Source organism: Coturnix japonica, chromosome 14, assembly GCF_054131305.1.
Source record: "Coturnix japonica strain WE chromosome 14, WE-NBRP24, whole genome shotgun sequence".
NCBI lineage: Eukaryota > Metazoa > Chordata > Aves > Galliformes > Phasianidae > Coturnix > Coturnix japonica.
The window spans coordinates 17,717,618-17,733,544 of NC_140676.1; the positions used below are offsets into that span (position 1 = coordinate 17,717,618).

Sequence of the window (15,927 nt, forward strand, 5' to 3'; positions counted from 1 at the left end):
GTGTTTAACTGCCTTAAACTTTAACCACATTATGGTCAACTAATAAAGGATTGCCTGTAGTGTAGACATACACCACCACTTACAAACTCAGCATATACTCAAAGCCCAGTTGACCATCATAATTTAAATACATGTTTTCTTTCAGCCAGCTGTTTGGCCGGTTATTGTTGTGATTTTTGTGTGGGAGCCTCCGCGCCTAGTAAATAGGAATTTGCTTTGTAATGCAAGAGGGTACAAGGCTTAGTTTGCAGCCTCACTCTTGGGGGATGCTGTTTTGTATGTGCTGAAACTCACTGCCCATGTGAGGTGTGTTAGATGTTGAGCAGAGCCAGGCTCCTGTCCATCGGTGGCTGGGAGACCACAGGCAATTACCTTGATTAACATTTCTCTGACCCAGCGTAATGCTCCAAGACATGTTTAATGTCATTAAGAGTAAATCACGTAGTGAGCCTTGCAGGGATTTATACGGCTCAAATTAACACCTCTGCACTTTCTCACCTCACCAAATTTCAGTGTGCTCGATGGAAGCGCCTGGCGTTGGCGTGCTGTGGAAGGCTGGTGCTTGGCTCTGCCTTCAGGCAGTCACGGAGCTGTTTGGGTGCAGGTGATGTTTGCTGTGCTGCTGAGGCCATGTAGAATCGGCTTCTATCGGGAAGAAAAAGAACATTCTGGGGAGAGGGGCAGGCTGCTTTATGGAGCTTGTGAGTGTGTAGGGGAAGGAGGAGGCAGCGTGGAAGGTGGTTTTGCTGGAAGCGATTGGCTTAAAGTATTGTTTGCAGCTCTCACGTGAGTCAGCAGCCTTTGATAGGCTCAGATAACTTGAATAAAAATAGCTGTCCGTCTGGTGGTAAGCTTTGAAGGAAAGTCTCGATGAGGAAATACTGAGCTGAAGTGTTTTTTCCTCCTTAAAGAGAAGCTGATACTGGAGGCTTGGAGCTGGACAAAGAAAGCCCAACGCAGCGCAGAGCTGATGTCATCCCTGCTGCATCTGTGCTTATCCTAAACCTATAGGAAAGCAGCTGGAGTACTTCCCAGTGCATAATATATGTCCTGCTACCAAGCAGTGCGCCGTGTAGCCATGCCAGATGTATTTCACTGTGACATATTAATTTCTCTGCTTCGCATAGCGTGTGGCTAGGGATAATATACTTCATGAAATATGGGAGTGAGAAACAATACAGCAGTGCATCATAAAATAATGCATTTCATTCGAGGGTATTGGAAACGTGTGTAATGTGTGTAAGAAATTAAATATCCCAGTCTCTAGTGGTGTAGTTCTGAGTACTGATGGTAGTGTTGGGAAAAGCACAAGGATGGGGTGAGTGTTTGGAATTAGAGCCTCTTCCAGTAATGAATCTGGAGCTCAGGTGCACCCCAGACCTAGTGTGGGTTTTGACATTTCTTTTAACCTCATTGAGCATCTTCTTGATGGTAAGCTTTGAAGGAAAGTCTCAATGAGGAATTACTGAGCCAAAGTGTTTTTTCCTTCTTAAAGAGAAGCTGATTCTGGAGGCTTGGAGCTGGATAAAGAAAGCCCAGCGCAATCTTCTTCATGCTCAGTGAAAAGCTCAGCGTGAGCCTGGATGTCACACAAACCTTCATCTGTATGAAATTTCACCTCTCTTCTATCTCTATAGTGGAATTGCATGAAGATCTTTGAGGAGAGTTTTGAGTTTGTTGTGGCTTGATGGGGGGCCTGAGAACCTCTTGCTCTGGAATGGCATTTATTTGGGGCCAGTGGCGGGGTATCTTGTCTTCCTGGGAATTAAGTTTGAGAATTTATCTATATTTGTTGTTTCAGCACCAGAGGTTTGAGTTTCATGGGTTTTAGGCAGTGCGAGAGAAATAAGAAGGGATCGCATGAGTGAATGGGCTGTGATGTGTTAAATCTGCTGTTGATGTGGACATGTTGGGGAAGGTGGACTTGGTGGATGCAGAAGTGCTACTGATAGAGCCCTAATGGGTTGGAAGAAAAAGGATTGTATCCACTGCTGTGGGGTGATGGATCTGGGGCAGGGACCAGGTTCCCAGGAGAGATGAGTGGTCATTTTGCCTTAATGCAAAGCAGCTAAGATTTGAGAGTGTCATGCACCCTAACAACACACACTAATTAATAAATAAATTAAATAAATCACTATTTGGTGATTTATATCACAGTCTGGATTTCAGAGCAGCAGTAGGAGTGGGTAAAAGGAATCAATTCAAGATCCTCATCCTGTTAGTGCTGCAGCAAAGCATCAGCCTTATCAGCAGTTTCGATTCTTGAACTGGTGCAGGAATTACATCTATTTCCAGTCTGAGACAACTTGAACCTCGTGAGAGCTGAGTCACGGGCAGTTTTTGAACTTGTGACTAGGCAAATAAATCATTGTTTTGAGAGTCATTTTAAATGCTTGTCGGAAGAGCCTTTGAATTGACTGATAAAGCATTTTCTGTTTGGTTGGGACGTGCCCTTAAGGTGGCTCATTAAAGCTTCTTAAGCTGGTGTTTTATGTTCAAGGTAGGATGAGTTCTCTTAGAGGCTCTGTAAAATCCATAGCTTTTGTGCAAAGGGAAGTCAGTGTTGGGAGAACCAAAGTTCTCCAAAGTCATGGTTGGATGATGCTTGCCTCACGTTTGCATGAAACTTGTAAACATAGAAACAGGGGCACTGACTCTCAAGTGAGCTGTTTGGTCATGATACTTGATAAAACTGAGGCACCTTTTGGCATTTGCACTGTCACTGTTGGTTCAGCATGCTGTCTGGTGTGTTATGCCCAAAGGAATGCTTCTTGTGTTGATTTTATTCTCAGTAAAAATGTTAATGGATGGATAACCAGGGGAACTGCTTGCATCTCTGATGCCCCAAGGACAGCCTCCAACGCTAGAGGACATCCCAAGGACAGGGAAAACCTAGTATGTTAGGTGATATGGGTGGCTCTGACTGAGTAGTGGTGAGCCTTAATCATAGAATCATAGACTCATAGAATGGTCTGAGTTGAAAGTGACCACAATGCTCATCTGGTTCCAACTCCCTGCTATGTTCAGGGTCGCCAACTACTGGACCAGGCTGCCCAGAGCCACATCCAGCCTGGCCTTGAATGCCTGCAGGGATGGGGCATCCACAGCCTCCTTGGAGGGTGTCACCACCCTCTGGGTGAAAAGCTTCCTCCTAAGATCCAACCTAAACCTCCCTTGTCTCAGCTTAAAACCTTTCCCCTTGTCCTACTGCTGTACACCCTTGTAAACAGCTGTTACTGTTAAAGTGGTCAGCATTTGAACTTAACCTTTTTTTCCTTCCATTTTCAGTGTTGATAGCATGATGACCTGACAGCGTCCAGGCTCGTCCCAACTATGCAGTGCAGGTACTGATGGGAAAAGATCCAATATGAGTGTGAATGATGTTGGAGGCAGACGACGCTTTGAAGACAGTGAGTACACCTTGCACATCTACCCCGGGAGCATCGCCGAAGGGACGATCTATTGCCCCATCACAGCCCGGAAAACTTCCACTGCTGCCGAGGTGATCGATTCACTCATCAATAAACTCCAGCTCGAGAAAACAAAATGCTACGTTCTCGCAGAAGTGAAGGAGTTTGGTGGGGAGGAATGGATCCTCAACCCCACCGACTGCCCGGTGCAGCGCATGATGCTGTGGCCTCGCATGGCTCTCGAGAACCGAACGAGTGGCGAGGATTACCGCTTCCTCCTGCGGGAGAAGAACCTCGATGGATCCATCCACTACGGCAGCCTGCAGTCCTGGCTGCGGGTGACGGAGGAGCGCCGCAGGATGGTGGAGCGGGGCTTCCTGCCCCAGCCTCAGCAGAAGGACTACGATGACCTGTGTGGTCTGCCTGACCTGAATGAGAAAACACTCCTGGAGAACCTCCGGAACCGCTTTAAGCAAGAGAAAATCTACACCTACGTAGGCAGCATCCTCATAGTTATTAACCCGTTCAAGTTTCTACCTATTTATAACCCTAAGTATGTCAAAATGTACGATAACCACCAGCTGGGCAAGCTGGAGCCCCACATTTATGCTGTGGCGGACGTGGCCTACCACGCCATGCTTCAGCGCAGGAAGAACCAATGCATCGTGATTTCTGGAGAAAGCGGCTCGGGGAAGACACAGAGCACAAACTTTCTGATTCATCACCTCACTGCCCTCAGCCAGAAGGGATTTGCTAGCGGAGTCGAACAGATTATTCTTGGAGCTGGACCAGTGCTTGAGGTAAGATGGAAATGATAGCAGCGTGGAAAGTTTTTCATGGTGTAAAAAAAAAAAAAAGCCCAAGTAGTTGTGGTTTTATTACGAGGCTGTCTGGTAAATGCTGATAATAAAGTGAGTTACAACAGGATGAGCAATGATGGGAGGTTACTACATGATTCAGAAAAGGGAAAAGAATCACAGCAAATGGCTTTGACAAATTCATAAATGCATTTGTTTTCACTCAAGTGTTCCTTCATACCCTTTTGTGAATTGCCAGTAACCTTTATTTTGTCCATTGCAGACTTGATTTCATGACATTGTAGCATATGGGTTTTGTTTTGTTTTTTTTCTATATGCTCCACTGAGCTGGGGGATCAAGAAGAATTTTAATAGCCAAAAGTTTATTTTCTGGTCTTCAGTACCTAGTTTAGCTTATGTGACTGGTTATTTTCTGTGGGCCTTTCTGGTAAGGAAATAAAATAGAATGAACAGTGAGGTTAGCTTTATGGATTTGGAAGGCTAAAGGTGGGATAGAGTAACTCATTCCTTGGTTTGCTTTGAGCCTGTTGTGTAATTTGTTGAAATAGTTTTCGTTAGAATTGTCATTTTTTTTGTTATTTCTGAGTGAACTTTCATCTGTTTGTTTGGGAGTGTCCTAATTCCTGGCTGGTGTCTCGGAATATGTTGGCCATACTTCCTGCAGCAGTGCAAGTGTTCTGGCAGCTGCAGGCAGTGATAGCAGCTCTCCCTGTCTGCATACCATTGGTGAGGACTTGGGCTCCGGGCACTGTGGGCTCGGGAAATCCTGGCTGCTGCTCCTTTTGCTTTTGGGGCAGAACTTTGCATTCCTTTGCTTCGGCAGCTGCGCTTCTCTTGTTGCACTTCAGCTGCCTCCAGGTCGCTCCGAGGTTAGGTTAATCCAGAGTTTCTTCTGGTCCGCCAGTTCTGTTCAGCGTAGTCACAAATCAAGTAGCCTTACAGATAAGATGTGCATACCTCTGATTTTCCTTCACTTCCTGGAATTGCCCTAAAGAGGGATCTGCAAAGAGGGTTGGCTCTGAGGGCTTGGTACCTTGAGAACAGTTGGCAGGTTGGCCTCTTGATTCCTTGTGTTTTTTGTGGCTGCTGGACACCTGTATCATGTTTCCTCTTTCTTCATTCTTTTCCCTTCCTTCAAAAGCCTCCTTGGATCCTCTTGTTCTCCTTCTGTGTATCGAAAATGAAATTACATTTATCTCAGGCTTCCCTTTTAAGAGGCAAGTGCACAGAGACAGACCTGTTGGTGCTTCAGCTTCGGATTCTGAGACCAGAGCACAGCAAATAAGAGAAACTCATTCCAGTTTAGCTCCCTGCATGCTTGCAGAATGCTTCCAGGAGCACAGCCCGTTCCTGGGAATACCTCTGCAGCCAGGCTCACATAGAGGGAGCGGAAGCGTAGCGAGCTCAAGGTTTTCTTCAGCTTTGCTATTTTCCTGCTTTACCTTTTGGAATAGCCCAAGGCTATTGTTTTGGATCTCTTTTCTTGCAGAGGTCATTACAAGATTCCCACCAGCTCTGTCCAAGCTGTGCTTTCCGAGGCAAGCTGTTATTGTCATCTGAATGCTGTGCTGTTGTCCAGAAGCTGGGTGTAGGGGCACTTCCTTCTGACATGCATTTGACTTAAGTCTGAAGTACTTTCCCTAATAGGAGATTCAGTGGGCGAACTTGCTTTGGAGTAGTGCTTTGCAGAGTGGTTATGCAGGGCTGTTTGACTCTGCTGGCTGTCAGATCCAATTGCTTGTGCCTAGTTCTGGCATCGCTAAAATGACGTAATTCTCTGTTCATCTCATGATAAATGGTATTACTTAAATACCACATGTTTTTAAAATAAAGGCAAGATTTGAATTGGTTTGAATAGATGATTTTCTTTACATTTTTCTGTATTGCTTCCAGTTTCCTTATGTCTCCTATTTACCTATGGAAGATGGCATTTTCAGCAGGGTGGCACTAAAGCTGGGTTGCCAGAGAGAAGAACTCCTGCTGTATTTAGTTCCAACACCGAGCTTCTCAGATTCAGGTGTTCTACATGGATATCAGAGGAATAACTGCCTGTGTAGTTCTGTTTCCAATACACTTCATGCTATACCTTAGATGAAAACTTCATTATGCTCAGCTTGATGCTTCATCAGGGATGTGGAGCACATAACTTCGCTGCTTAATTACCATATAGATCATTCCTTTTCATTTAGATGCCAGCCCTGATGTTATTTAAGAAGGCATTGACGAAGCATTCTGTCCCCAATCAGACGCAGGGATGGATTTCTGCTTTTCCTACAGTGTTCCTGGTCCTCATACATTCACCTTCTGGAGCATTCAGCCCCCCTCAGTGGCATCGTTCTCTGTGTCAGTTCAACAAACCCAAATATGCACAGCTTCTAGTCCAAGTGCAATAGGTCAGAACTGCTTGGCCAGAACCATTCAAGCTCCGTATAAGGAGCTGCATGTGAAGCATTCCCTCAGTACCCGTGGATTCTGAGTGCCTGGGGAACAAGTTGCTCTGTTTTCCCGGCTCTGAACCAGCAAACTGGAGCTCCAAAGGATATGCATCTGTCCAAAGGGAGATTTTCAATGGTTCATTATCTCTGCAGCAGGAGAGTTGGTGGGGAGAAGTAATGGGACACACTTTGATTCCCAGATACTTGAGGTGGAATAATTAGCTAAAGCTCAATCGTATAAAAGCATGAGCTTGTCCTAGATTAGCTCTCTCTTTCTTCCATCCAAATAAGAGGTGAAAATACCAACCTGAAGGTGAGATGGGATGATAAATAAGAAGGTGAAGTTAACATTTCAGATAAGCACTGACAGTTCAGGTGCTTATTACTCCTGACGAGTGCTGGATGTTTTTATTGCAAAGGTGCCCTTATGACCTTCTGTTCTGGGGAAAACCAGGAAACCTGGGTCTCCCATCTTTCTTTTTGAAGTCCTGACATAAAGAACGTGGTGCGCGCTGTGACCCACCGTGTTGTTGTTTTTTAGGCAGGTCTTGGTTGTGTTTTGAGGCATCCATGAGTCTTTAAGCTTTTGGGGCGTATCAGTGCTAACTGGTGCAAAATAGCTTTGTAAACAATACACGCTTGTTTTTACAAAGCATTCAATGGAGAAATGCAAGCTGACATCTTTGTGTGAAGGTAACAGCGTTACACACGTTCCTGACAGGTCTCGAGGAGTTGGCATTGGGTTGTTAGGTAACCCATAGCGATCCCAGCATCTGGGGATCTTGTTTGTCACAAGAAGTACTGCATTGCAAACTACAAAAGCCAGACACCTTTTGTAAGCAGCTGTTTGTGTGCATCTTCCGAGCATCCCAGCAGGGATTTCTCAGTTGTTTAAAAATGATAACAACAAAATGCTTCAGCAGTAGGCCAGTGAATGCTGCTGGCTGTGCAATAGGAGCTGTTGCTGTCATTCACCACTGATAGTTGGTGCCAAAAAGAGAGAGGAAGAATTGATGGCTTGAGTTGCTTTTGTTGAACAGTGTTTAGCTTTCTGTAGGAGTGCAGGGCTCTGCAGCTTCTCAGTAGGTGCAGATTTGTGTTGGAATCTTAGGAACAGCACTGCAGCATCTCTTTTTAATTGTAATTGGATTTTGATTTAAACTTCTGTAGCTGTGTTATTACATCACCAGTGTGTGTGTCCTGGTTGTGCGTGGAGGTTACGGCTTCGCTCTTACGGCCTGGAAATCTAACAGTCTTCCTTTTTTGTTCTTGTTGAATTGTTGGAGACGTATGTAAGCAGCAATTAGAGGCTATTTAATTTGAGTGTATGGAGCTTGGCCCCAGCCAGGAGCAGGCTGCTCCCCTCCTTGCCTGAGCTGGGAGCTGCCGGCAGCAGCTGGCCACTGCTAGGTGCAGCACTGCTCCCCTGCCAGAGCTGCGGGCTGTGCTTCCAAATGCTGAACAAAGAGCTATTGAGTGGAGCAAAAAAATCCATTAACTTGGAGAGCTGGGCTGGGCCCGGATGGTCAGTGCTGGATGTGGAGGAACTGCCGTCACCAGGAGCCACCAATGCAAAGCTGGGTGAGGAGCGTCCCGAGCTGCTCCTCCAGTGCTGTGCAGAGCCAGCTCTGTCAGCAGCACCTTTTCTGTCAGAAACAAGAAATGAGATCATCATGTTTAGTACTTCAGGTCTGATTTTCAGTGTTTTTAAGTTACAAGCTTGTACCATATGCCCTGGAGTTTTCCTACCTTTAAAAATGGCTTTGTACGAATGGGAGAGACAAAGTGTTGGTTAAAGGGAGAAGAGAAAGAGAATTGTGATATTGTGTGAGAACTGAAATTGTATTCAAAAGTGAGCATCATAGAAACCAAAGCATGTTGGATTGCAGTAACGGACAGCCATTATTATGAAGAAAGGTTGAGGGAGCTGAGCTTGTTTAGCTTAAAGGCTCCATGGAGACATCATTGTGGCCTTCCAGTACTTGAAGGGAGCATTTAAATAGGGCTGTTTGTGAGCATAGACAGTGATAGGACAAGGGGGAATGGTTTGAAACTGAGACAGGGGAGGTTCAGGTTGGATCTTAGGAGGAAGTTTTTCACCCAGAGAGAGGAGACACACTGGAACAGGTTGCCCAAGGAGGCTGTGGGTGCTCCATCCCTGCAGGCATTCAAGGCCATGACATGTTGGTGTTGCCATGGCTTGGTCTGTAAAGCTTCACCAGAATTGAAGGGAAGGATAACATTTTTCTGGCATTTTTTTGGTTATGATTTTTTGGCAATGATGATTCACAGGTGTTTGGCAGCACCCTCTGCTTCCCTCTAATCAAGGAAGAAATGGAAGTGATTTTAATGAAATATGAATTTAGTTTCTCTTTGAAAGAATCACTGCTTATTCCACATTTAGAGTTAGGAAATGCAGGCTGGCAGGGGCAGCTGCAGGGGGTAGAGCTGCATCTCTCCTGGCTGGTTTTCTTCCTACAGCTTCCAAATGTCACTGTGAAAGTACTGAATTTCAATGTTGTGTTTATATATATTTTAGTGAAGGAGATCTTGGTGCTGCAGAAAGTCATCCCTGAAGAGCAGAAATTGTTATTGTTTCCAGAATATAGATGAAAATAAGATGGAGCATCTGTTGCTGTCAGTGCCAGGTAGTTATGACAGGTAACAGATAACAAGGCATTTACTCCGCCTCTGGATAAGCCTTGTTTCATTGGAATCTTGTGCTTGCTGTGTGCTGCATCCCAGTGCCTCTGCCTCTCTCTGCCCTTTGCATGCACTGCAAGCTTTGCATTCCCAGTTTCCAGACTGTACAAATCCTCCTCTGGACTGCAAATGCTCTTCACCCTGCAGATCAGAAGGGCTCTGAAGTGAGCACAATGAGGCTTCTTAGAAGGCATTGTTCAGGGCAGAGATAGGAATCAACTGCTGGTAGGTGGAGTGGGCCGTCTGGTGAAGCTGGGGAAGATTTGGGCTGCCTCGCCAGAGCAGGAAATTAAATGTTCCTCTGTGTGAGGCTCCTATCCACTCCTTAATTGAAAATAAACTTAGTGAGCTTTGGAAATGGCACTTTGCAGTTTAGGTTAAGGCTCTGAAAAAGTAGGGGTGTGTTCTGGAGAGTAATGTCCTTAGGAGTGAAGTAAGTTGATTGTTTGCAGAACCATAGAATAGCATTGCTGGTGTCTGAGCCCAGCTGTACTGCAGCAGCAGCGTGCATGAGAGTGAGCCCTGAAATTGCTGCCGGCAGGGAGTGATGGCCGTATAATGCATGAAGTGGATATTTACCTCCTGTGGATTAATCAAACTTCGTATTTCACTAGCATATCTTTTTGTTCTCACTGCACTTTATTTCCTCATTGCCTTGGCTCTAGCTCCAGCGATGCTAAAAGAGGAATGTATCTGAATTATCTGCCTGAACTCTGCATTTGTGGGCCAGAGTTTTCTTGGTATTTGGAGGCCTCTGGGATAGAGGAAAACTAGCCAGCAGTTCATAAATTTTAGCCAGGCTTTTTACCTTAGTCAGGAAATTCATGTTTGAACTTTATTAAGGGGCTTAAGCTGGGATTCGCAGTGATCTAATCCCAGCGTGCTGCCAAACGCGACGTGCAGCTTTTGCATTTGGTTGCTCTTTTTGTTTTAGCAGCGGTGCCTCGGCTCCCTCCCGTCTCCATCCTGTCCTTCCCAGAGCTCTCAATTAGCGATGGATCAGCCCCACAAAATGCAACGCACTGATGTGCAGCAAAGCCAACCTTCTAGGGAAAAGTAAAAGGCAGAAATGTTTCTCCTCCTCCTGCATCTCAGCTCCAGGGTGTTGGTATTTCACACGTACCGAGGGATTGGGCTGCTGAGCACGACTCTGCTTTGGAGGTGTCATGCGGGAGGCCAAAGCGATTAATCAAGTAAAACCCAGCGTAGTTTGCTGGGCTGTGGTTTGGCATCCTCCTTGTGAAAAGCATAATGTGAACTTAACTCTCAGGCTGCATTGGAATGCATACAATAGCAAAAAACAACAACCACCCTTTACTCATGTTGTGAAAAAGGTTGTCCATCTGTGTCAGATACCAGAAATATTTTTGGAGCGTCATTAGCTATGATATTTTATCTGCTTTTGCAACTCTTGCATCTGTTAATGGGAAGGTGAGGTGTTGCTACTTGCTTGCTTTGGTCCTGGTGAGCGCCTGAGTATGTTCCAGGGTTCATGGCTTATGATGGGGAGTGGAACTGGATGTCAACAGTAGCTTAATGTTGGAAGAATTCTAGGTGTTACATCTGTTTGGAAGAAATCCATCCCTGCAGGCATTCAAGGCCAGGCTGGATGTGGCTCTGGGCAGCCTGGTCTGGTGGTTGGCAACCCTGCACACAGCAGGGGGTTGAAACCAGATGAGCACTGTGGACATTTTCAACCCAGACCATTCTATGATTGTATGAAACGAGTGAATGGCCCACAGTGAGAGCTCCATGTTTACTTGGTGTCGTACAATTGCTGTTGTGGTCCTGAGTGTTGCTGGCTGTATGTGTTGCCTGTATGCACACATGGATTGATCATTGATTTCTGTGCAGCTGATCTAGCATGACAAGGCTCATTTCCCCATCGGCTTTTCTTTTTCTGCAAATTGAAGAAGCTGGGCCTGCACTCTCAATTGCAGCTTCTGTAATGGCTATCGTACAATTGATTAAAGTTCAAGAGCTCTATTGCCAGAATTGTTGGATGAGAAGACCTTGAGCAAAGACATTGACAAAGCTTGCAGGAGGGATAGAAAACAGTGCTTTTCTTGAGAATTATGCCTGAAAAACATAGAATCATAGAATGGCCTGGGTTGAAAGGGACCACAGTGCTCATCCAGTTCCATCCCCCTGCTATGTGCAGGGTCGCCAGCCACTAGACCAGACCAGAGCCACATCCAGCCTGGCCTTGAATGCCTGCAGGGATGGGGCATCCACAGCCTCCTTGGGCAACCTGTCCCAGTGTGACACCAAAAATCCAGTGAGGTCAGGTCATCTGCTCTTTTGCCCTTGTGTGTAGCAGAAACTTTGCAAATCATTCATCATTTTGTCTCACTCCTGGCTTTTTACATCACGCAGCTGCATTCCTGATGCAAATGGTGTGAATAAAACGAATATTCCCAGTAGCGTACATGGGGTGGTACTTCCTGAATTGCCTTGTGTGCACAAACTCCTTTTTCCGTATTGTAAGTATGGCAAGTGGGCATCCAAGAGCCAAAAAGCCTGCATTAATACTGGGCTTGGTCTGCTTCAAAAGGGATTACAGACCATGATATTGGCATTCATGCCACAAAATGTGAGCAAAGCTTTTGAAAGTGCTTATGCAGCACAAAGGAACTTTGCTGGAGCCATTCAACTCGCGTGCTGCTTTCTCCTTCCTCAGCTACGGGGGAGAAAATTGAGGTTTCCAGAATTACATCACGATTACGATATTTGTAATAATAGAGATGCAATATAAATAGCCTTATGGGTTGAGTGAAATATGGGGGTAATGAATGGGTGGGCCCTACTCATTGCTGTCTTGGTTTTTCCTTCTGGCTCCTGCAGCCGCTCCCTCTGTGGGACATCTGGTTTTCATCTGGTACAGGAAAGCTAAATAATTTCAATAAAGCTGAGAGAAAACATAATGATTTGGGGGGGGGCGTGGGGGGTGGAAAGGTTCCTATTGATGTTTGCCTGTTTTTCAAGCGGGGCTATTAATTAAACTTATCAGCCTGCGTTATTGACAGGGCGGTCGCGTGCTTGGATGAGTGAGCGTGTGTGCTGACAGAGCACATGATTACAGCATAAGGAGGTCACAGCTCTGGGGTTTTCTGATACTGGCACACACGAGGGTGTGAAAGGATAAATAACCAGAGCTGGGATTGTGCTGAGCTTTAGGAAACTGGTTGGTCCAGCCGCGCACTCACGCGCAGACACTGTGCTGCACGTCACAGTGGTGTTGTTACGCTGGGAATATCCACCCCACTCAAAGAATGATCCACTCAAACATACCTGCAGGATGTTAGCCTGGAGTTTTGGGTATGGTAGGATGCAAAACACGACTGTGTTTTCTCTGCATCTCTGCTTCTATGTTGGCAAACTTGCAATTCAGGCTAACTTTAAAACGCTGAGATAACATAGATCAGTGTCTGTTTAATCACTACAGCATTAGCAGACCCCTCTGATGAAGTTTTCTGATTGATCACTGGGCTTTTAAGGAGCTCTGAGCGCTATTAGTGAGAGCTGTCTGTGTGAAAATGGAGTATCTGTGGTGCTCTGAGCAGTGCTGGCTGGAGCCCTTGTGCACTCTAGGAATGTCTGGTCTCTTCTTCCACTTATTTAGGCTGCAAATCTCTTGTATATCGATGGGATCAGCTGTTTCTGCCCTTGTTGTTTCTTGTTGCTGGGCAAGCTTCGTTAAGATAGGTTCATAAATAAGCAGAATCACTAATATTCATATGTAAGCAAACTATTTCAAGTTTTCTGCATTAATTCTGTCTGTTCGGTAGGAAAACAGCACACAGCTGGCTGAGATGGTTGTTGAGAGAACAGCTGGCTGTTTGTGCTCCGGCAGCAGATGAAGCTCTCAGAGCAACGTGGCTGCCCTACCTGTTGGCTCTGAAGGTACAAGGGACCTGTGGGAGCTGTGTCAAAGTCTGCAGGAGTCATAAGTCTGCATTTGAGCTTAAGTGGTTGCAATTTTTCAATCGCTTTGTGGTCATGATGTTGAAGGATCTTAAGCAGTAAGTTTTCCTAAGAGTTTAATTAAGTCGCTAGCTTTCAATTGGAAATTCAAGTAGTAAAATGGACCTTAATTTAGAATTAAGTTGTGTGTGCTGAGAGAAAACACTGCATTTCTGCTCTTAAGATTTGCTTTGACTTTGTCTCGAGTTAGCCAGCTGCACGCGTTGTTTTGCTGATGCACTACCAAAAGCAGTGCTTCTTCAGGAAGGGGCGTGTGGTTGGGTGGGTGCTGCAACCACTGACAGTTTATTCCCAATAAATGGCTGAAACGTTTTCTTCTTGGATTCAGTTTTGTTCCCTTTGGCTGAGTTGTGCAGTGGCCCAATCCCTTTCTGTTTGGGGCTGGGTTAGGAGGGTGTGGGGAGTTTGTACTTGAGTGGGTTGGTAGAGATGTCTGTGTTTGCTTCTGCCTCTTACAGGAGGTGCTGATGCATTATAGATGCAGTAGCTTATAAATGCACTTATAAATCTGTTATTGTATACAGATAACGTCCTATATTTTGGCAGGGATTCAGTGAACCGAGAAAACGCACAGCATGGAGTTTTGTTTGTGTGGATTCACCTGCCTGGCAAAGGGCTTTCTGAGCAGAGATGGCTGCATTTAATGGTTTGAAATGGGCAGCGGCAAATAGAATGGGGAAAAGATTAAAATATATATTAAAAAAAAAAAAAAAAAAGGAAGCAAGGCAATGACTCTAAGTCACTGCACCTTCCTATTTGAGAAATAAACTAGGATGTAGTTGGTGTCATCATGTGCTTGGCAGTGTTACTGCTGAGAGCCCTTGGTGCCCCCCTGGCACTCCTCACCTTGTGGTGGCTTTCAGGCCCATATGGGGTCTAGGTCCAATGCAGAACGTGTCCCTGGGTGCAGTAGTGCACGGCTGGGATTCTCTTATGGTGACTGTATTGCTCAGCACTTCTCATCTTCAAACTGCACTTTGAGCTACATGCAGCCCTCCAGCATTTATTCTGTCCTTTTCCCCCTTCTTGGTACAATTTGCAGGAATTTTTCCATGCTTTGTTTCAATTTCCACCTCGGTTTTAATCATTATGGCATCTTCAGGCCGATGAATTGTCAGTCAGTCCTGTGTGCCTGGATGGCACTCAAAAGGTCAAATGGGAAAGAAACAGAAAAAGGGACAGCTGGAGTAAAGGCCTTGTGGATGTGATGCCAGGGGCTGAATGAGCACAGCATTCCTGAAGCTGAAACAAGGCCAGCGTGAGGTAGGACAGTTGTGCTGTGTTCAGCCCCGTGAGCATAAACAAGAGGAGGAAGGCTGAGCCGTGCCCACTTCACTGAAAGAAAGGTTTCTTTCTGTCTTTTCCTTTCCGTCGGTTTTTAGCTTCCTTTGCCACTTTCTCTCCAGCTGCAGGCAGATCTGTGCCCAGAAGAAATGCTGTTTTTGCACGAGTTTAATTGTTTGATGTGGTATTTTGCTTGCTGATTAAAATCAATAAAGAAATGCTTTTAATACTATCTTCAAAGACAAAAGATGCAAGCCAAGCCCCCATTAGCTCCCACTAATGGCGTTTTTGTTCTGTAAAGCTGAAGCAGCGTTCCCATGGAGTGCCATCCTTTCCTTTCCTTGCAAATGCTGGTTTGTAGTTCATTTTTCACCAAGTAAGCATAATTAACTGTGGCCCACTCTTCATTTCAGTGTGGTATGTATGTGCTATGTAGCCACCCACTTCCAAGCAACAGAAGAAAATGTGATTTTATGTGGGGCGTAAATTGCACAATTGGAGCTTAGTACAGGGAATGCTGCTTTTTGCCATTCCTGAGCCCCACTGGCACAGGGTCCTTTCCTCCAGTTGGGTTCCACAGGTGTATCTCTTGCTACACAAAGGAAAAAATACTGAGTGTGCACAGGAACTTTGAGGTTTGCTACAGGCTGGCAGGATGCTCACACATCCAGCAGCCTAGGCAGTTTTTCTGCTGTTCTAATAGCAGGCAGTGGTATGTTTAGCTATAGAATCGGCCTCATCTCAGCTACTGCAGCGCTGATATCAAGCTGCGATTTCCTTTGCTTTCTGTAGGGCTTGCTACAGAATTGCTGCAATGCTTCAGCACACTGTAGTGGTTCTTCAGAGCCTGAACAAAGAAAAGCGCTGGTCTGTGTGGTGGGGGTGCAGAGCTTGTAGGCCCTGCAAGGTGAGCGAGTTGAGGTTTGTGTATCACACAGATGGAGAGGGGGCATGACCTTCAGGTGTCTTTAGAACGGGAAGCAGGCTGGGTTTATCGGGCAGCATGATGACAGTTAAACAAAGTGGATTACACAAACTCTGCATACGGCATCTGTCTGCTAGAAGCCACAGCTTGGGGAGAACGAAGGGAGTTTTGTGAATGCGTTCCCAAGTGAAACCTTTGTAATGAGCTTTGCTTATTTGCACAGAATTATTTGGTAGACAAGATCTGCTGTGACTGTAGGTCACTGGTAAAGACAAGCAGCATCCCCATGAATTTCCCAGTGTCTCTTACTCAGTTTTTGTGCTGTCAGGCAGTGTTGTACAAGAGCATGGCTCCCAATTTAGCAAGCA

General features: G+C 45.6%; 1 protein-coding gene across 15 annotated transcripts in view; it reads left to right on the top strand.

Moving 5' to 3' along the window:
• MYO9A (myosin IXA) overlaps positions 1 to 15,927 on the top strand; it is a 156,537-nt gene that overhangs the window by 25,147 nt on the left and 115,463 nt on the right. For all 15 annotated transcript variants that reach the window (XM_015872534.3, XM_085515949.1, XM_085515950.1 and 12 more), the window contains one exon: positions 3,289 to 4,210. In XM_015872534.3, coding sequence (XP_015728020.1) covers positions 3,368 to 4,210 — 843 coding nt within the window. In that variant the 5' untranslated portion in view covers positions 3,289 to 3,367. The remainder of the gene's footprint in view (positions 1 to 3,288; positions 4,211 to 15,927) is intronic.